Genomic DNA, 16,053 nt, shown 5'->3' on the forward strand with positions numbered 1-16,053 from the left:
TAGTGGTTTTAAATGACTAACATTATTTCTTGTACTTTTCATCCGTTTCAGAGCTTTAACTGGTCCTACCTCTGTATCTGTAGTATTACAAAATCATGTAGTGTGTATGATGAAATACATGACCTGACCGTAAGTTATATCACGTGACTGTTTAATGCACAATGAAAGCACAATGGAATGAATTTATATAAATAAAAGATTTACATATTCATGATATTGTTTGACCTTTTTTTAAACTTTTGGACTGAAACTGATCCGAGTATTGATACAGTAGACTTTTTTTATAATCAGTTGACAGAACGCAAATTACAAGTAATTTTCATTTCATTTCATTTAGATAGACACCAATAAACATATTTCGATGAAACGTATTCGTCCTCCATCTTGTCCTCCATCTTGTTTAGAAGTTCTGCGCAAGATCACATTACAAACTTAAACTGTCCATTTACATTATTTACAAAGGTTATGTCTCACTGTAAATGTGGGACTTCGTTTCAAAAAAGAACATAAAAGAGCCAGTTACAGTGGTCTTAAAATGAGTTAAATCATTTAAGCTTGAGGAAAAAAGCCTGGAAATCCTTATCTCAGCAACCCAAACATTTCTCTGGACACGTTTGACTGCAGAACTTCTGGAGATCTTGTCAGGTGGATGAACACACTCAATGTAAGAAGTCCAGTTCAGGATCCGGGTCCAAATGTCCCAGCTTTCTCTGCTATTTCCAGAGCCATCTTTAGGTTTTGGTCAAAAAGCTCACATCTGAAAGAAATCATGATTTTTTTTTTTGGGTTATACACAACCTTGTTGCATCAAATACTTGCATCGAATTGAACTGCATGCAAAGCTCATAAAATCTAGAATGTTTGTAATAATAATAATAAAAAAAATCACCTGATAGGCATCTCTAAAGAGTAGAAAGGATTCTTCAGTGCAAAGTCTGAGTAGATTTCATAAATCTTTCTTAGGAGGGCATCGATGCCAGACTGCCGAGGGTCTGCCAATACAATGAACTTTATACCTGCAAAAATACACAAAAAGTTATGTCAGTATCACTGGTTTTGTTTGGCACCAAATTAACACATCGTTCTATGACTTAAAGGTGCAGGACGCGATTTCTGAGAAACTGGATAGGACCAAGCAGCACAACACACTTGTAGCCAATCAGCAGTAGGGGGCGTGTCCACTCATGATGTGGGAGGAGAGAGAGCGAGAGGGAGATTTGAAGGAAGACTGTAGAAAGAGAGATGGCAGAGAGACATTACAAAAGAGAAAAGGTCAGAGGAATATCACTGGAAAAAGAAGAGTTATGATCAGGCGAGAGCTTTAGGACACGTATTAATATTAGAAAAGCTTTCCAGCGCTGGAGAGACCGAAGCAGGAAGGCCTGAAAACGGACGCTGAGGTTGTGTTGTTTCTTCTCCATATGCGAGTAACATTTGCTTTGCGGTTTCACAGAACCAAGATATGCTGTTGTTGTAATGTTACCTCTAGTAACAGGACAGTTTTGAGGGTCATTTGTCTGGAGCTGCTGACGACTAACAATCAACTCTTGCTTGTACTCTTGTGTGCTGTATGTTCATTTTTTGTACATAATTTTCACGAAGCATAATTTTGCTTCGCTTCAGGTATGATAAAAAGATTCTTGCATTGCGTGTTTGTGCATTTTGGGGGCGGAGCAATGAAGGGAGGGAGTGTGTTTGCTTGGATTGATTTTAAATATCAACAGTATTAATTTGTTATTTTAAGTGTGTTTTTTAGTGTTTTTTTATTGTGTGGTTATTAATTGCATGTTATAGTACAGCACTTTTTTCTGTACAGTTTTTCTGTACAGCACTTTGGTCAACTTTGGTTGTTTTAAAGTGCTTAACAAATAAAGTTGGTATGGTATGGTAACAGTGTTTCTCAGAAATCGCTTACTGCACCTTTCATATAATTTTGTCATTTCAACAAGAGAAAACATAGACCTGTGAGTGTTTGAAAGCAGTGCAGTTTAAACATATCCGTCTCCAGCATTTCAATACCAGAACTGCCAACTTCAGGCGACAACTGTGATCCAATGGCAAACAGCCTTAGAAAAGACAGGAAAAGATACATCTAATAAAAACAAGTCAGTTTCAAAATACATAACAGCATTTTGATGAAAAATGTATGGTTGCTATGCTACTAATTATGTTTAATAAGTTTATTTTAAAAATGATTGTTGCAAATTACTTCTATTTTAAAATAAATGCTGTTCTTTGGAACTTTAAAATCATTCAATAATATGTATCAGTTTCCACTAAAACATTAAGGAGCACAACTCTTTTCAACATTGATAATAATAAATATTTCTGATATGCGGAAGCCTTTTGTGTTTCAATGAAGAAAGTAAGTCATACAGGTTTGAAACAACATTACAATAAAGTAGTGAAATATGAATATCTATTTAAGGAAATCTACTCACGAGTGAAACATTGAGGCCAGCATGAGTTTCTCATTGGATGAGAGTTTCTGTCGGCCGAATTTGATGGACACCGGATAGTTAGCAGGATCTTTCAGATATTCCTGTATCTCCTTCCCTTCAGCCGTGTACTTGCCACTCACATCCACTCCGTTAATGGAAAGAAGAGCGTGACCGACTACACAAAAGAAAACAATTATAATTCACAAGAAAAGAAGGTTAACTGACCAACAAATGTGTATTAATACATGGGATGGTTTGAAGACACATAAACACGCACCTCTGATCCCGTCCCGCTGCCCGAATGACACAATTACCTTCTCATCATGAATCTTTAAAACTAAATCAAGAGGAAAGCTGAACGTTTTTTCGACTTCAGTTCGAGGTACATAATTATCGTATTGGTAGATGAGTCCACCAGCTTTATTGACAACAAATACACTGAAGATCGCCATTTTCTTCCTGTCAAAGGCGCAGTCATGTGACTTTGTGGCGTGAGGAAATCAAGTAGAAAATGTACAAATAGTAAACAGGCAGACAATGCAAGACCGCATACATAAATTATATTTCAAACATATCAAAAGTATTATCATGCAGTATTTTCTTGTAAAGGGTTGAATTAATGTGTTTATAGTTTGATTTTGGAAACTACATTTCCCATAAAACCACCGAACGCACTGATTGGCCAAGGCTTATATTTTATTTCCAGCATCTTTCCTGTAATAATTATCTTATTTTAACGTATTCAATTTATCACTCGATTCTCAGTATCATTCTTATTACCGTGTAAATTATTATCCAAACCGCTACTGAAGAAGATTAAGGAGAAAGCACTGTCACGTGGTATCTGTTACTTTCCGCCGCGCTTTCAGGATGGACTAATCGCGGTGGTTTCTGATTACTCATAATACAGATTTCATTTTAAATATATATTTTGTGCCCATTTAATTTTTTTATTCAGTTACCAATCTTTAATTCATTATTTGTAACGTTTTAATGTGCACATTTTAAAGACTTCTGCAACAAAATCTGCATGCAGTTTGAATTGAGATCAGTGTTTCTGAGCTCCCACGCGCCCTCTGGAGGCAATGTAAACTTTCGTGGGAAACGGTGACGAACTATCAGAACATTCCTAACACATAACTTAACTATCTAAGTGAAATATGTAAATAATCCCAGTTATGAATAGTTATATAATGCTTAGCGGCTACCTTCTATTTAATTGTGTGAACATTCTTGCGTCAATGTATCTAAATTCAGTAGGCTATACAGATTTTGAATGGTCTTGTTCATAAAGCAAAAGACCAAGGTCTACACATGAAGAAAGACGACAAGACACTCATCCGATGATGACCTCCTGTTCTTCATGCCCTGCATCGTGATATCTGAGCAGAGATAAAAGAGCTAATTAAGACACAAACTTGACAAACAGGTAGGACACCTTTCAGGTAGGCCTAGCCTACTGCAAATACAAACCTGTGAAAATCACATTTTACATTAGTTTACTCATTACTTATCATTTAAAATAATAATATACATATTTTAAACAAGATTATTATTAAAATGCTTTATATCCGACTAATCTCCATTGCCATTAATGGCACGGTAGGCCCTATGTGATTTGTTCCAGATTTGGTTGAAAATCTGTTGAAGGCATAGGATCATAAAATGTTCGTCCAATCATTGCATTCGGTCCGAATGTCCTACCTGCCTGTCAACATATATTTTTCCATATCTCCGCGCAGACGTCACACGTCATAAGCGTGCTTCATGATATACAGAGTTAGACAGACGTCAGTCACCGAGCACCGCAACTGAAACAGCAGCCATCTTTTACATTTCCTCCTTAACCAAAACAATGAGCTTATGCTGCGATTTGTAAGAGAAACCCATGACGTTATACTCGGAGCAGTTCGTCACACGTTGCAATGGCAACACTGTCAACGGCGAAATGAATCTGCAGGTGATACAGGTCAGTGCTCTTTAAGTTTTTTATGTTTATTATTATTGCAATGTTACGTGCTTTGAGACATGAGGTAGTTTACCGCAGTCTCTCGCGTCGGGACGCTTTTGTTTGCTCCCTTCTGTGTACATTCATGTGTTTTGAAAGGCCTGGTTTTGGAGACACTGAAGGGAGGGTGGGATCTTATGCTTTTTAAAGCTAGCTCGCTAATGCTAGCCTCTCTGAAAATTGCCTTCCCTACTTTTAATGACTCATACCAGGTTAGTTAGGTACTACACTTAGGGTAAATCCAGGTTGATTGTGGCACTTTTTGTCATTGAGATGATGGTAAAAAGTTTCCCAATCAATCTGAATTCATCCTATTTTATAGAATAAAATTTGGTTTAAGGTCTAATTATGTTACAATTTGCACATTTAATGCACAGTGAAGCTTGCAATACGAGGATATAAACTATTGTCAATTTCTAATTGAACATAGACATTTGTTTTCACACTTTAAAATTCCTTGGTATACTTTCAACTCAAAATGGGTTTAGGCTAGCTTCAACTTTAGATGTTCAGTTATGGAATTATGTGGATACTCATTTTTTTCCGTGTTATATTTTCATTATATTCATATTTTCTCTCTGCTTATTTTCTACTTGTTTACACATTTACGAGAAACAGTCTTTTCCTTTTAGTCTATTCAGATATGTCCCTTCTATAGAGCATTTCCAACACTGGGCTTAGTCAGGTCTTTATTATACATTCTGTTTACTACAGACAGCTTGGAATGGTAAATAAAAGCGAGATGAAACCCGTCATTGTCTTTGCTGGCTGAGGGAAGTCAGGGGTCAGATATTGATGGATGTGGTCAGCTGTTTGCCTTATCATTGCCCACTTCTGCCTCCACCCTGAATGCAGAAAGAGCCACAGGATGTGCACGAGTCAGCGTAAGCTTTGACAGCGCTACAGTTTCTCATTCTGCCCATCAGTGTTCTTTTAAGATGCTTTTATTTTATCCATTTAGGATGCTTAATACTTTTATTCAGCGTAGATGCATTAAATTGATCAAAAATGTACAATAAAAAAACTTTTAGAATGTATCAAAAGTTTTCCACTTTAAAAAAATGCTGTTCTTTTGAACGTTATATTCATCGTCCTGAAAAAAAGTAGCATTTTCACAAAATGTTTGGTTTCCACAAAAATGCAGCAGTATAACCGTTTTCAAGATTGATCATAATAATAAATGTTTTTGAGCAGCAAATCAGCATTTTAGAATGATTTAGATTGACAAAGAATGATATTAGTGACCATTCTTTCAAAAATATTATTATTATTTTTATTTTTCTCGCTGGTGGGAAAGGAGGAGAAGATGGCAAACGTTTTTTCCAGTTGACTTATTATGTCGTCAGACCATATTTCAATTAAAAACCTTGTCTCCTCATCTCCCCATGTGCTACCACGGCTAATTTTTCCTGCTATATTTGTCTTCTTCAGCTACGCGAGAAGAACCACCTGAACTTCCTGTAAATGGTCTGAAAGTCCAATGCTTTTACACTAGAAATGAACCAAACCTTTGTTCAGTTTGATCCGGACCAAGACTACCTCTTTTCATCGGACCAAATTTCGTCTGTTTGGTCCGGACCGTGGTCCGGGGGAGGTTTCACACCTGTAATTTTGGTTCGGATCAAACTGAAAAGTCAGAAAATCCGGACCAATCAAGGTAGGTGTGAAAGGGCGCACTGTTCCAATTGGCGCTCTTCATGTGGACTTTTGGTCTCGTGGACTTAAATTGCGCATGCTCGCTGAGTCTATGAGACTGTAGGGCGTCCCATTCAGCATTTTACGCTCTGAAGTGTGCTCAGCAGCGCCCCCTTTGTACCCTTGAAGCAGTCTTCCGCGAAGCCCGCATGGATGCAGGCTCCACACACTTTAACTACCCAGGAATCCTTGCGAAAGGCCAATCAGACAACGGATGGGAGGAGATTTCACTCACGGACAACTGTTAACTAGCCTGGTTCTACCAGACTCTCGTACATTTCATTTGTACAGAGAGTCTGGCCTCTCTCCATTGACAAGCTTTAACTTCTTTGAAGGCGGGTACTCTGTTGAAGTTTAAAACTATTGGATCTGCCCAGAGCCACTCTGGATCTGCCATAACCAATCGCTAACGTTTGGTCGTGACGTATGACAACTCAAACTAGCGCACAACCTCAACGTCATCGTTCTCAGCCACTCCCTCTGTTCGCTGATTGGACCGGTAAAAAATTGACTGGAGAAAACCCAAGAATATACCACAATCCCAGACGTAGTTCTGAAGGAAAAAGAAAATTGAGCGGAAGTACGTAGGAGGGCGGAGCCAGGCTAACTGTTAACATGGCTGAGAAGAAAATATTAAGTTTTTTATGACCTACCTAGTATATTTTACCAGTTGTTTGTTACCTACAGTTTATACAAACATTATGGTCATCGACCTTATGTATTATTATGTACATCTGTATACATCATTTAAATAAGCATGATGTATCTATTGTCTAATGCCCAGGTGGCATACATGATATCAAAATATAGAACTGTATAAGCAGGCTGTGTAGTTGACATGGAGATAAGACGTCGGAGGGCAATGTAATTTCTCCTGTCCAACAACAACCAGACCGTTATTTCCGGTCTGCCCAAAAATACCTCTCAGTGCGCCCTCGTGGACTCGCACCAAGGGCCCTATAGGTCTGCACTACATGTCACCAAAGTGTGACATGAAGTCCACAAGTCCAGAGTGTGCCATTTGGGACAGGGCCTACATTTTGAATGCTTATATCTTCTAAATGCGAATTCTGTCAGATCACTAGAGATGAGGCTAACAGATTAATACTAAAAGCCCAAAAACTTCCTGTTTATCTCTCCTCAAATTTAAGACCTCTTCAAAAAAATGTTATACCATTTAAGACTTTTACGAGCTCAATTTTTATACAACTGAATTGACTTTTTAAGGACCCTGGTGGGACCCTGTTATAACAGTGTGGAGCTCCCATTTCCATCTCTGGATTAACTAATTTTGGGGTTTGTTTTATACCAGTTTTCATAAGGACCATTCTGACTTTTATCTATGCAAACTATGTTAGAGATACAACATAAAACTCAGTGCATAACAAGCCTGAAGCCGCTGCTGCAGCTGGCAGAGAGACGCATCTATTAATACTCCTTTATAGAGCAAGACTCGCTGTCCAACAGACAAGCAGATCCTCAATGAGCAAAGCCGCTAACTTTAGTTTCCTATCCAGAGCTCATGCTTACAAAGTGACTCGCATGCATAAAAGTCAAACAAGTGCAGAAAATGATCTCTTGACAGTCATTTTTTCCTTCTTCTTGCGCGCTCTACCCTTCCTTCCTCCCTCCCTCCCTCCCTCTCTCCCTGACAAACAACACAACCAGCTACTGGTGTTTGAGTCTCGCTAATGAATCCACTAAGTGTTCAGTAAAGTCTCGCATGTGCTTAATGCGAGGTGTAGAGACCTCTGAAGGATATGTGAGATCCTGAAAGGAGGGTTGGGGAGGGTGTCCGCACTGAGACTGATCCAGAATCAGATTTATGGAAGGCAGCTGTTGAGGGTTTGACAGACGGACGGATCGGAGGACTCCAGCACTGCTGCGCAACACAAGCAGATTTGAGCCTGCAGAGGAGTGTGTCCGATCACACTAAAACAGCAAGGGTAAGTTAAACTCTTATTCTTTTAGTCAAGTTTGACTCATGACTTGATCTTTTAAAATATGTTTGAGTGACCAGAATATGTGGAATTGTTAGAGATATAAATGAATGAAAGGCAAATGAAAGCTGTTTATGATAACAATATATTTGGTCTTAACAATGACCGCTGTTGTGTTAAATTATATAATATTTACTCAATAATGTTATCCATGTATGTAGCAAAATGGCCACATATGTTTAAAAAAACAACTACTTTTCATAGGGTGCACTTACTTTTGCACAGCATTGTATCTTTAACCTTTTTTTATGTTGTCAAAATAATAACATCAGCCATTGAAATTAAGAAATATTCATACTTATGAGGTTGAAAATATAAAATGTTTGCACTCTGATCATTATTTCCAACACTTTGGCTGTTTTTCCCCTTTAAAATGAGAGCACAGTCCTGGGACCTATTTTTAGAGGGCCGAGGCATTACGGCGCGCTGGAGTTATGCAGACGGCAAGATTATACTGAGTGGGGAGAACTTCACACAGCTTGTTATGTTTGCCCACAGCCTCTCTCCACAAGCTCTTATCTGGGCTCCTCAGAGAACTGGTTTTCCCACCTCATAACTGTTTATCCTCCAGCACAACTCCACAGAAACAGCGCAATATCACGCCAGCTCAATCTTCCCGGATTCGCTGGATATTTGATCAGGTCCGGCTTTGACACCACCAGGATCTTGGAATCCCTGTTTAAAACAAAGTCAGAGTCCGGTGGTTTGGAAAGTCAGTGTTCTGCTGTAATTTCTCCTCTTGGCAGCTTAGATGAGGCTGGAAACAGTGAAAGAGCATCAGTAGGGTGGGTTAATGGAAAAAAGTCCTGAGGGAGAGACCGAGAGAGAAAGAGAAAGAGAGAGAGGCTGTCTGTGAGCAACTTGTGGAGTCAAGATGTTTACTTTCTTGTAGGACTTTAATGATCCTCTGCAGCCATTGATATCATATAAATGTTTGATTTCTGGCTGGTAATTATGTTTTAAACGGGAGTAGAACGAAATTGGATCATGCAAGTCCAAACCCAAGGAATGTTTGGATGAATTGCCATGGGGAGACATGAAGGCTGTTTCAGTTTTTCCTTCATCTGACAGTAGCATTTGATTCAAAGTAAATGCTGTGCTACACTTACAGTACTTCTGACTAAATCTCAAAGATCACTGTTTCGACAGAAAACAGCATATATAATAACAAGATTTATATTTGATCAAATAAATGTGAGGCTGATTCCATGCTGGTTACAAGTACAGTATGTTAAACAGTTGCTAATGTGGTTTTAAGAATAAGATTTTCCTTTTTTGAAAAACGTATTCAACTGCTGCATTGAATTTAAAAGTAGCAGTAAAGACATTTATAATGTTACAAAATATCTATATTTCATATAAATGCTGTTCTTTTAAACTTTCTATTCAACAAAGAATCCTGAATTTTTTTTTATCACAGTTTCCACAAAAATAGTAATCAGCACACCTGTTTTAACTTTGATAGTAATAATACATGTTTCTTGAGGAGCAAATCAGTATATTAGAGTAATGTAGAGTAATTATGCTGAAAGTTTTATTTGATTTAGAAGGCGCACTTATTTCGCCATGTTGAAGATTGCATTTTTAGTATATCAAAAGAATTTTCAAGCATACTCAAAGGCCTCATTTACACCTGGTATTTAGAGAATGAAAGAGTTTTGTAACAAAACTGCCTCAATGCTTATTAATATTTGAAAAAGTTTTGTTTACCAAAGTCATATGATCTGAACTAGAACAATACAGAACAAAAATCATGGCGTGTCAAGGTTACTAAGTTTCTTAATAACCTTTTTAATAACAAAGTATGTCAGTTCAGGTTGTAAAAATTTCACGCATACTTTCATGAATTGTAGTTTTAAATTTTGATAGAGTTGCATGACGTATTATTGAATCAGAATGATTGTTGACTAATGTTGATTGTCAGATGGTGCGTGAGCAGTACCTCACCACCACAGATGACTCTGGGACCCTGGCTTCAGTCTCTGAGTACATCTACATGATCGGCATCTACGGCTGGAGGAAACGCTGCCTCTATCTGTTTGTTCTGCTTCTCCTGATCATCCTGGTGGTGAACTTTGCCCTTACGATCTGGATCCTGCGAGTTATGTGGTTCAATACAGTAAGATGACTTTACTCAAAGCACTTTAGATCACACATTTAATTGATTTTTTTAATAGAAATAGAAATCCATATTTGGATTCCTAAATATTTAGATGGCCATTTTCAGTTGTGGTGTTGCATGAAGTCTCACGAATGTTGAGAGCGCTCTGTGTTATTGACTGTTTCAGGAAGGCATGGGATACCTGCAAGTCAATGCAGATGGGCTGAGACTGGAGGGAGAGTCAGACTTTCTGTTCCCTCTTTATGCCCAGGAAATCGACTCCAGAGAGGTAAGAGTAAATAGATAGATAGATAGATAGATAGATAGATAGATAGATAGATAGATAGATAGATAGATAGATAGATAGATAGATAGATAGATAGATAGATAGATTTAGTCACCCATTTTGCTCTTTCTTCTCTTCATAGGATTCAGCTCTTCTGGTGCACTCCTCTGAGAATGTGACGCTCAATGCCCGCAATGCCAATGGTGACGTAACAGGAAGTGTGTCCGTAGGTATGAGACACACAAAATGTATTATTGGTTATATACTATTATACCTAGACAGTGTTGGCCCACATCCGGTACACATAATTCCACACGGTCCTGATGCGGGCCGGATCTGGGCTGACACTGTGTTGCTGTCTGGGTATATGCATAATATATATTAATTGGTTGAGTTCATGATTTTGTTTAATGAACATGCCTCATGTCTAATAGCACAGCCACAACATGAAATAGCATTCACAACCCGTTTTACTTTCATAATGTGACATATTTCAGAGTGAAACTGGACATTTAATGAAACTAAATAACAAGTGAAAAGCAGTAAAAAGTGTGATGTTTTGTCTACATTCTTCTCTCCTTTATTCTGTTCGCAGGTCCCAGTCAGGCTGAGGGTTTTGGCCAACACTTCAACATCAGTTCAAACCATGATGAAAATTTATTTTATGCAGATGGAAATGGAGCTGTTGTGGGGAAAGGAAAGCTCCGTGTAACAGGTGAGCCTGAAAGTTGACGTATAATGTACAGTACAATAAAAAAAAAAATATCTGATGTGTGTGTATTAATAGTATTGTTATAATGATAAAAAAGTACTGTTGCACTTTATTGAGTTACTGCAAATATTCATTAAAATGTATGAAGAGCCAAGTTAGTATTTAACATATGAAACAGTCGCTTTAACACAGTGGTTAAAACTGAGATTTAACAACACATATCCGCTATTTCATGATTCACAATGGGTTTACACACTAGATTAAATATTAATACTTCATCCAAACTAGCCTAAAGCTATTTCATTTTTTTTTTATGCTTAGGTGAATTTCATGAATCTTGCCAAGACCATTCTTTATTGTGTCTCATTACTGTGATGTGAAAAATGATATGTTATTATTTAAATTGTACATTGCTTACGTATGAATGTAGTATTTGTTCCACATCTTAAATATATGCTGAATTTAATTGAAAAATAATTGTATTGAAAATAATGTCACAATGCAGAAAAGTAATGATATATATATAAGAGAGAGAGAGAGAGAGAGAGAGAGAGAGAGAGAGAGAGAGAGAGAGAGAGAGCAATTGTCCAATGTTATTATCTCTATTCTGTTAAGTAATTGCAATGATGTGATTATTTGCTCTAATGAAATGTCACATCTGATACTGAATGATTTTTTACACTTTGTATGATTGTAAGTGTTCTTGTGTTTGGACAGGTGCAGAAGGTGCTTTCTTTGAGCATTCTGTTAGGACTCCTCTGGTCAAAGCAGTCCTCAACAAAGAGCTAAAGTAAGCATACACTACATAATTCATAACATCATCTCTTCCCATACTGATTGCCATTACTGAAAAAATAAAGGATGTTGGTCGTTAAACTTATTTGCTTATAAACTAAAACGAACTAGCTTACTTTAACTTAGCTTTTTATAATTTGCTCCAATTTTGTCTCTGCATATGCTGTGATATATTTGTTTCCCCACCCCCCCTAAAAACATTATTGCTTAAAAATGTCAGCTCATTAAAGGCAGTGGTACTGAGTATAACTTTTATAGAAGTTTCCAACCGGCTGTGATCTTTGATGTCTAAGACCTGAGTCACGAAGGCATCTGGTTGTCCACAAAAGCTCAATTCTTTTTCTTCTCCAAAAATGACTTTCCCAAATTAGGCCTAAATATAATGCAGTTTCCTTCCGATTTCCATGTATGATTTTGAGAGTATTTTGTGGCCATCTTGTGTCCAAACGATGTATTGTTCAGCGCAGTAACTACTCGATGCATTCCCCTGTCGTTTAAGACTGGAGTCTCCAACACGCTCTCTCACCATGGATGCCCCAAAAGGCGTTCACGTCAAAGCCTTGGCTGGAAATGTTGACGTGACGGCACATTTTGACATTCTGCTACACTCAACTGCAGGACTGGTAAGCACACCTGTCTGTGATTTTCAAGGAATCCTGAAGACTTTTGTTTGATTTTTCATGTGTGTTTAATGAGGAATGGAGCTACTCACCATTCTCTGATCTAGCATAACTCATATCATTTGGTTTTGAAAGAATTCGAGGACTTTTTATTGTGTTTAAAGCAAATCTGAGCACAGTCTGACACATTAACATGTCTAGTTTGAACACATGTGAGACTACTTGTGTCTTCCTCTTAGGATAAACAGTAGACTTTAGCAAACGTCTCTTGTTTATTCTTCCTTAATTTCTTTTAAAATGGTTGTTAATGATAGCAGTATTACTTTTATTTAAAGGGGTCATGACATGGATTTTTGAAATATGATCCTTGAGGTTCATGTAACCCTGGGGTGTCCAAACTTTTTTCAAACGGGGGCAGATTCGATGTTGTGGACACATGACAGATTTGACAAAAGCTTGAACTGACAGTAAAGTAGCTTGAGATTGGACACAAATTTAAATTTTATACACAAATATCTGTAAAAATTAACAACCTTGTTTTTAAAGGGTAAAATTTCAATATTCCTACTGAGTTCGAATTCTACTCTTATTTAAACAAGCGAGTTCACCACGGGTAAAATATTGTAATATTTTGTGTATAATATTGTTTCTATATCTACAATATTAGGAACTAGCAGGATATGTCAAAAGATCAAGGCTAATTTGATTTCTCATGTCATGAACCCTTTAAATGAATTGAATTTAAACCCAAAGTGAATATAAAGTGTTCCTTATTTCATTGAATGCCTCATTATTGGGGTTTCTGTATGTTTCAGCTGATCTTAGATGCTGAATCTGTTCGTCTGCCGACATTACCTGTGGGAGAAGCCCGAACTTCAGGTGATTCTCAGGGAATGTACGACATGTTTGAGGTGTGCGTTTGTCCCAGCGGGAAGCTGTTCCTCTCCAGAGCCGGCGTCTCCTCGACCTGCAGCGAGCACCAGGACTGCTGAATGAGCTGCACTAATTTAGTTATAAAATGTATTATATGTTACTGAACAGTTGTTCCCAACCCTGGTCCTGGATTACCACCAACACTGCACATTTTTGTCTCTCTTATCTGAAACTCTCATCTGAGGTCTTGTTCTGCGTCCAAATTCGCATACTATCTGTCCTACAAAGTATTTGAAATTACCGTAGAATGATTCTAAATCGTATTGTTGAAATGAGGATTCCAAAGATGGTCTACTTTTTCCGGTTAGAATCCGACTCTTAATGGCTAATATTGCCCACAACCCATTGCATGTTGGACGAGGATTCAATTAGACAAACACAAATAGAAAGAGTAATAAAACTACAAACATGGTGGATGTGCGAGTCCGATGGTTAAAGGGTTGGTTCAGATTCAGATGTTCAGGTTTAGATATGGGGTTTGAATGATTAATATTCAGTATGTAGTAACCTGACGAAAATATATTTATTCAGTGTTATCCACATTATTTTTAATCTGCTACAGCAGTATGAACTTTGAAGATACGTTTGGTCATTATCTTTTAAATGCATTGTTATGCAAACACAAGGAGAGTTCTCCGCATGAAAGACCCACAACTGGCAGATCAGATGCTAATACATTTCTCACTGATACAGTAGGAGATTGAATATGGAGGATTTTAACTGTGATAAGATGACTGACAGGACCGTTTAAATGGTGACAGGAACAGGGCTGGGAACCACTGTTACTGAATATTAGCCTGTAGCAAGGATGGGCAACTCTGGCCCTAGACAGGTTTTGCTCCAACCCTAATCAAACACAACTGAACAAGCTAATCGACGTCTTCAAGTCTTACTAGAAAGTTAGAGGCAGGTGAGATCCACTTTGCTTACAACTTTCTAGTAGGATCTGAAGACGTTGACTAGCTTGTTCAGTTGTGTTTGATTAGGGTTGGGCAGTGGATCTCTAGGGTCAGAGTTGCCCAAGCCTGTTCTAGAGGGTGCGTTTATCTGTTTGGTTGGGGTTTCATCATGATAGGGAGAATAAAATATGTAGTATAGACAACACTCTCTCAAAGCAAGTCATAACTATTTTACGTTTGGTGGTTAATTCGTATGAATCCATATGATCTAATTTGTATGTTTCTGTACGATCTGCTTACACCACTGACTGTTAGGTTTAAGGGTGGTCCTTCATGGTTCATGCAGGTTCAAACATGGTTCATGCAGGGTAAAACATGGTTCATGCAGGGTAAAACATGGTTCATGCAGGTTCAAACATGGTTCATGCAGGGTCAAACATGGTTCATGCAGGTTCAAACATGGTTCCGTACAAATCACGTTGTAGGAATTCATGCAAAATCACCACCTCATAAAATAGTTACATTTTCTCATGAGATTGGGTTGGTATATGCGGTAGTTTATACTGTAAATGAAACAAAATGATTGTCTTTTTTTCTGTTATGTAAAATTTTTCAAAATTAGGCTGGGCAATAAAGGGGCTGGTCAACAGCTGACATCCTATGCAATATAATTTTGAGGTGCAATAACCAAATTCTTTCTGTGTGTTGAATATCAGCTAGTTAATGTTTGAAGATGCATTCGTTAATAGATCAATTGATAACATAAAACATTGATATGGTCGTGCCTTGAGCTCCTCCGAGGGTGATAATATACTGTATATTTCTGTAGTCAGTTTGATTTCAAGATTTTTGTACAATAGCAGAATTCCCCCCCAAGAACTACACTACCCACAATCCCAAAGCAGCGGCATTGAAGCACCAAATCCCACTTCGATGAAGCATTGTAATATTATCACATTTAATTATCTGGTGTGTGTTGTTGTAAGATATGAAGTGCTTTTGGATTTTATACGCAATGGTTTGATATTCAATTTGGCATCTCCGTTTATTTAGTTATCAAGAATGCTAAATAATCCCTATGGCAGCTTGAAACATTGGGATTTGCGTCTTTTTTCCAGAACTGTTTTGTGTATGTACTGTATGAAAATGGTAAGAGTGATAATTTGTATATATATATTGGCAGGGGATCTTCAGATTTATACATCAGTTGTATATTATACTTTGATTAAAGTATTTTTTTTTTTCAAACAGGTAAACTTTAATTTTGAGATTTACATATTTCAAGTGAATTATTGCCACACTGATTGGTGAATTATAGTTTACTATCAAACATGCATGAACATGTACATTTGCTGTCCACATGAAATGTTTGAAATGTAATTTCATTCAAACTAACCAAAGAAATCATTAAACTTAGAATGTTTGTCCAATATATAAAAAAAGCTATATGTTGTATTGTAAAAATAGATAATTACCTGATACTATGACTATGCCTCTTGATTATTGAACATGTTAAATATGCACAAACCAATAGTCCCACTGTTAGTGGGTCTCAAACTTACA

At 37.4% G+C, this 16,053-nt stretch overlaps 3 protein-coding genes across 4 annotated transcripts in view; 2 read left to right on the forward strand and 1 right to left on the reverse strand.

Annotated features, from left to right (window-relative positions):
* The window catches only part of gab2 (GRB2-associated binding protein 2), a 508,732-nt gene that overhangs the window by 380,620 nt on the left and 112,059 nt on the right, over positions 1-16,053 (forward strand). The window lies entirely within an intron of this gene.
* trappc4 (trafficking protein particle complex subunit 4) lies at positions 130-4,306 on the reverse strand. Its single transcript, XM_079611318.1, has 6 exons — positions 4,146-4,306; positions 2,719-3,823; positions 2,442-2,616; positions 1,963-2,066; positions 890-1,016; positions 130-757 (listed from the first exon to the last, which is right to left on the reverse strand). The coding sequence occupies exons 2-6, from the start codon at positions 2,891-2,893 to the stop codon at positions 679-681; spliced, it is 660 nt and encodes a 219-aa protein (XP_079467444.1). The 5' UTR covers positions 2,894-3,823; positions 4,146-4,306; the 3' UTR covers positions 130-678.
* sgcg (sarcoglycan, gamma) lies at positions 7,825-15,969 on the forward strand. Of its 2 annotated transcripts, none has more exons than XM_079611176.1 (9): positions 7,825-8,090; positions 10,069-10,263; positions 10,433-10,534; positions 10,674-10,761; positions 11,127-11,246; positions 11,961-12,033; positions 12,538-12,661; positions 13,474-14,121; positions 14,605-15,969. In XM_079611176.1, the coding sequence occupies exons 2-8, from the start codon at positions 10,069-10,071 to the stop codon at positions 13,648-13,650; spliced, it is 879 nt and encodes a 292-aa protein (XP_079467302.1). In that variant the 5' UTR covers positions 7,825-8,090; the 3' UTR covers positions 13,651-14,121; positions 14,605-15,969. The 2 variants fall into 2 exon arrangements, with proteins under 2 accessions (XP_079467302.1, XP_079467303.1); XM_079611177.1 differs by having other exon boundaries at positions 7,938-8,090; positions 13,474-14,836; positions 14,921-15,969.

Source organism: Phoxinus phoxinus, assembly GCF_949152265.1.
Source record: "Phoxinus phoxinus genome assembly, chromosome: 4".
Taxonomy (NCBI): Eukaryota; Metazoa; Chordata; class Actinopteri; order Cypriniformes; family Leuciscidae; genus Phoxinus; species Phoxinus phoxinus.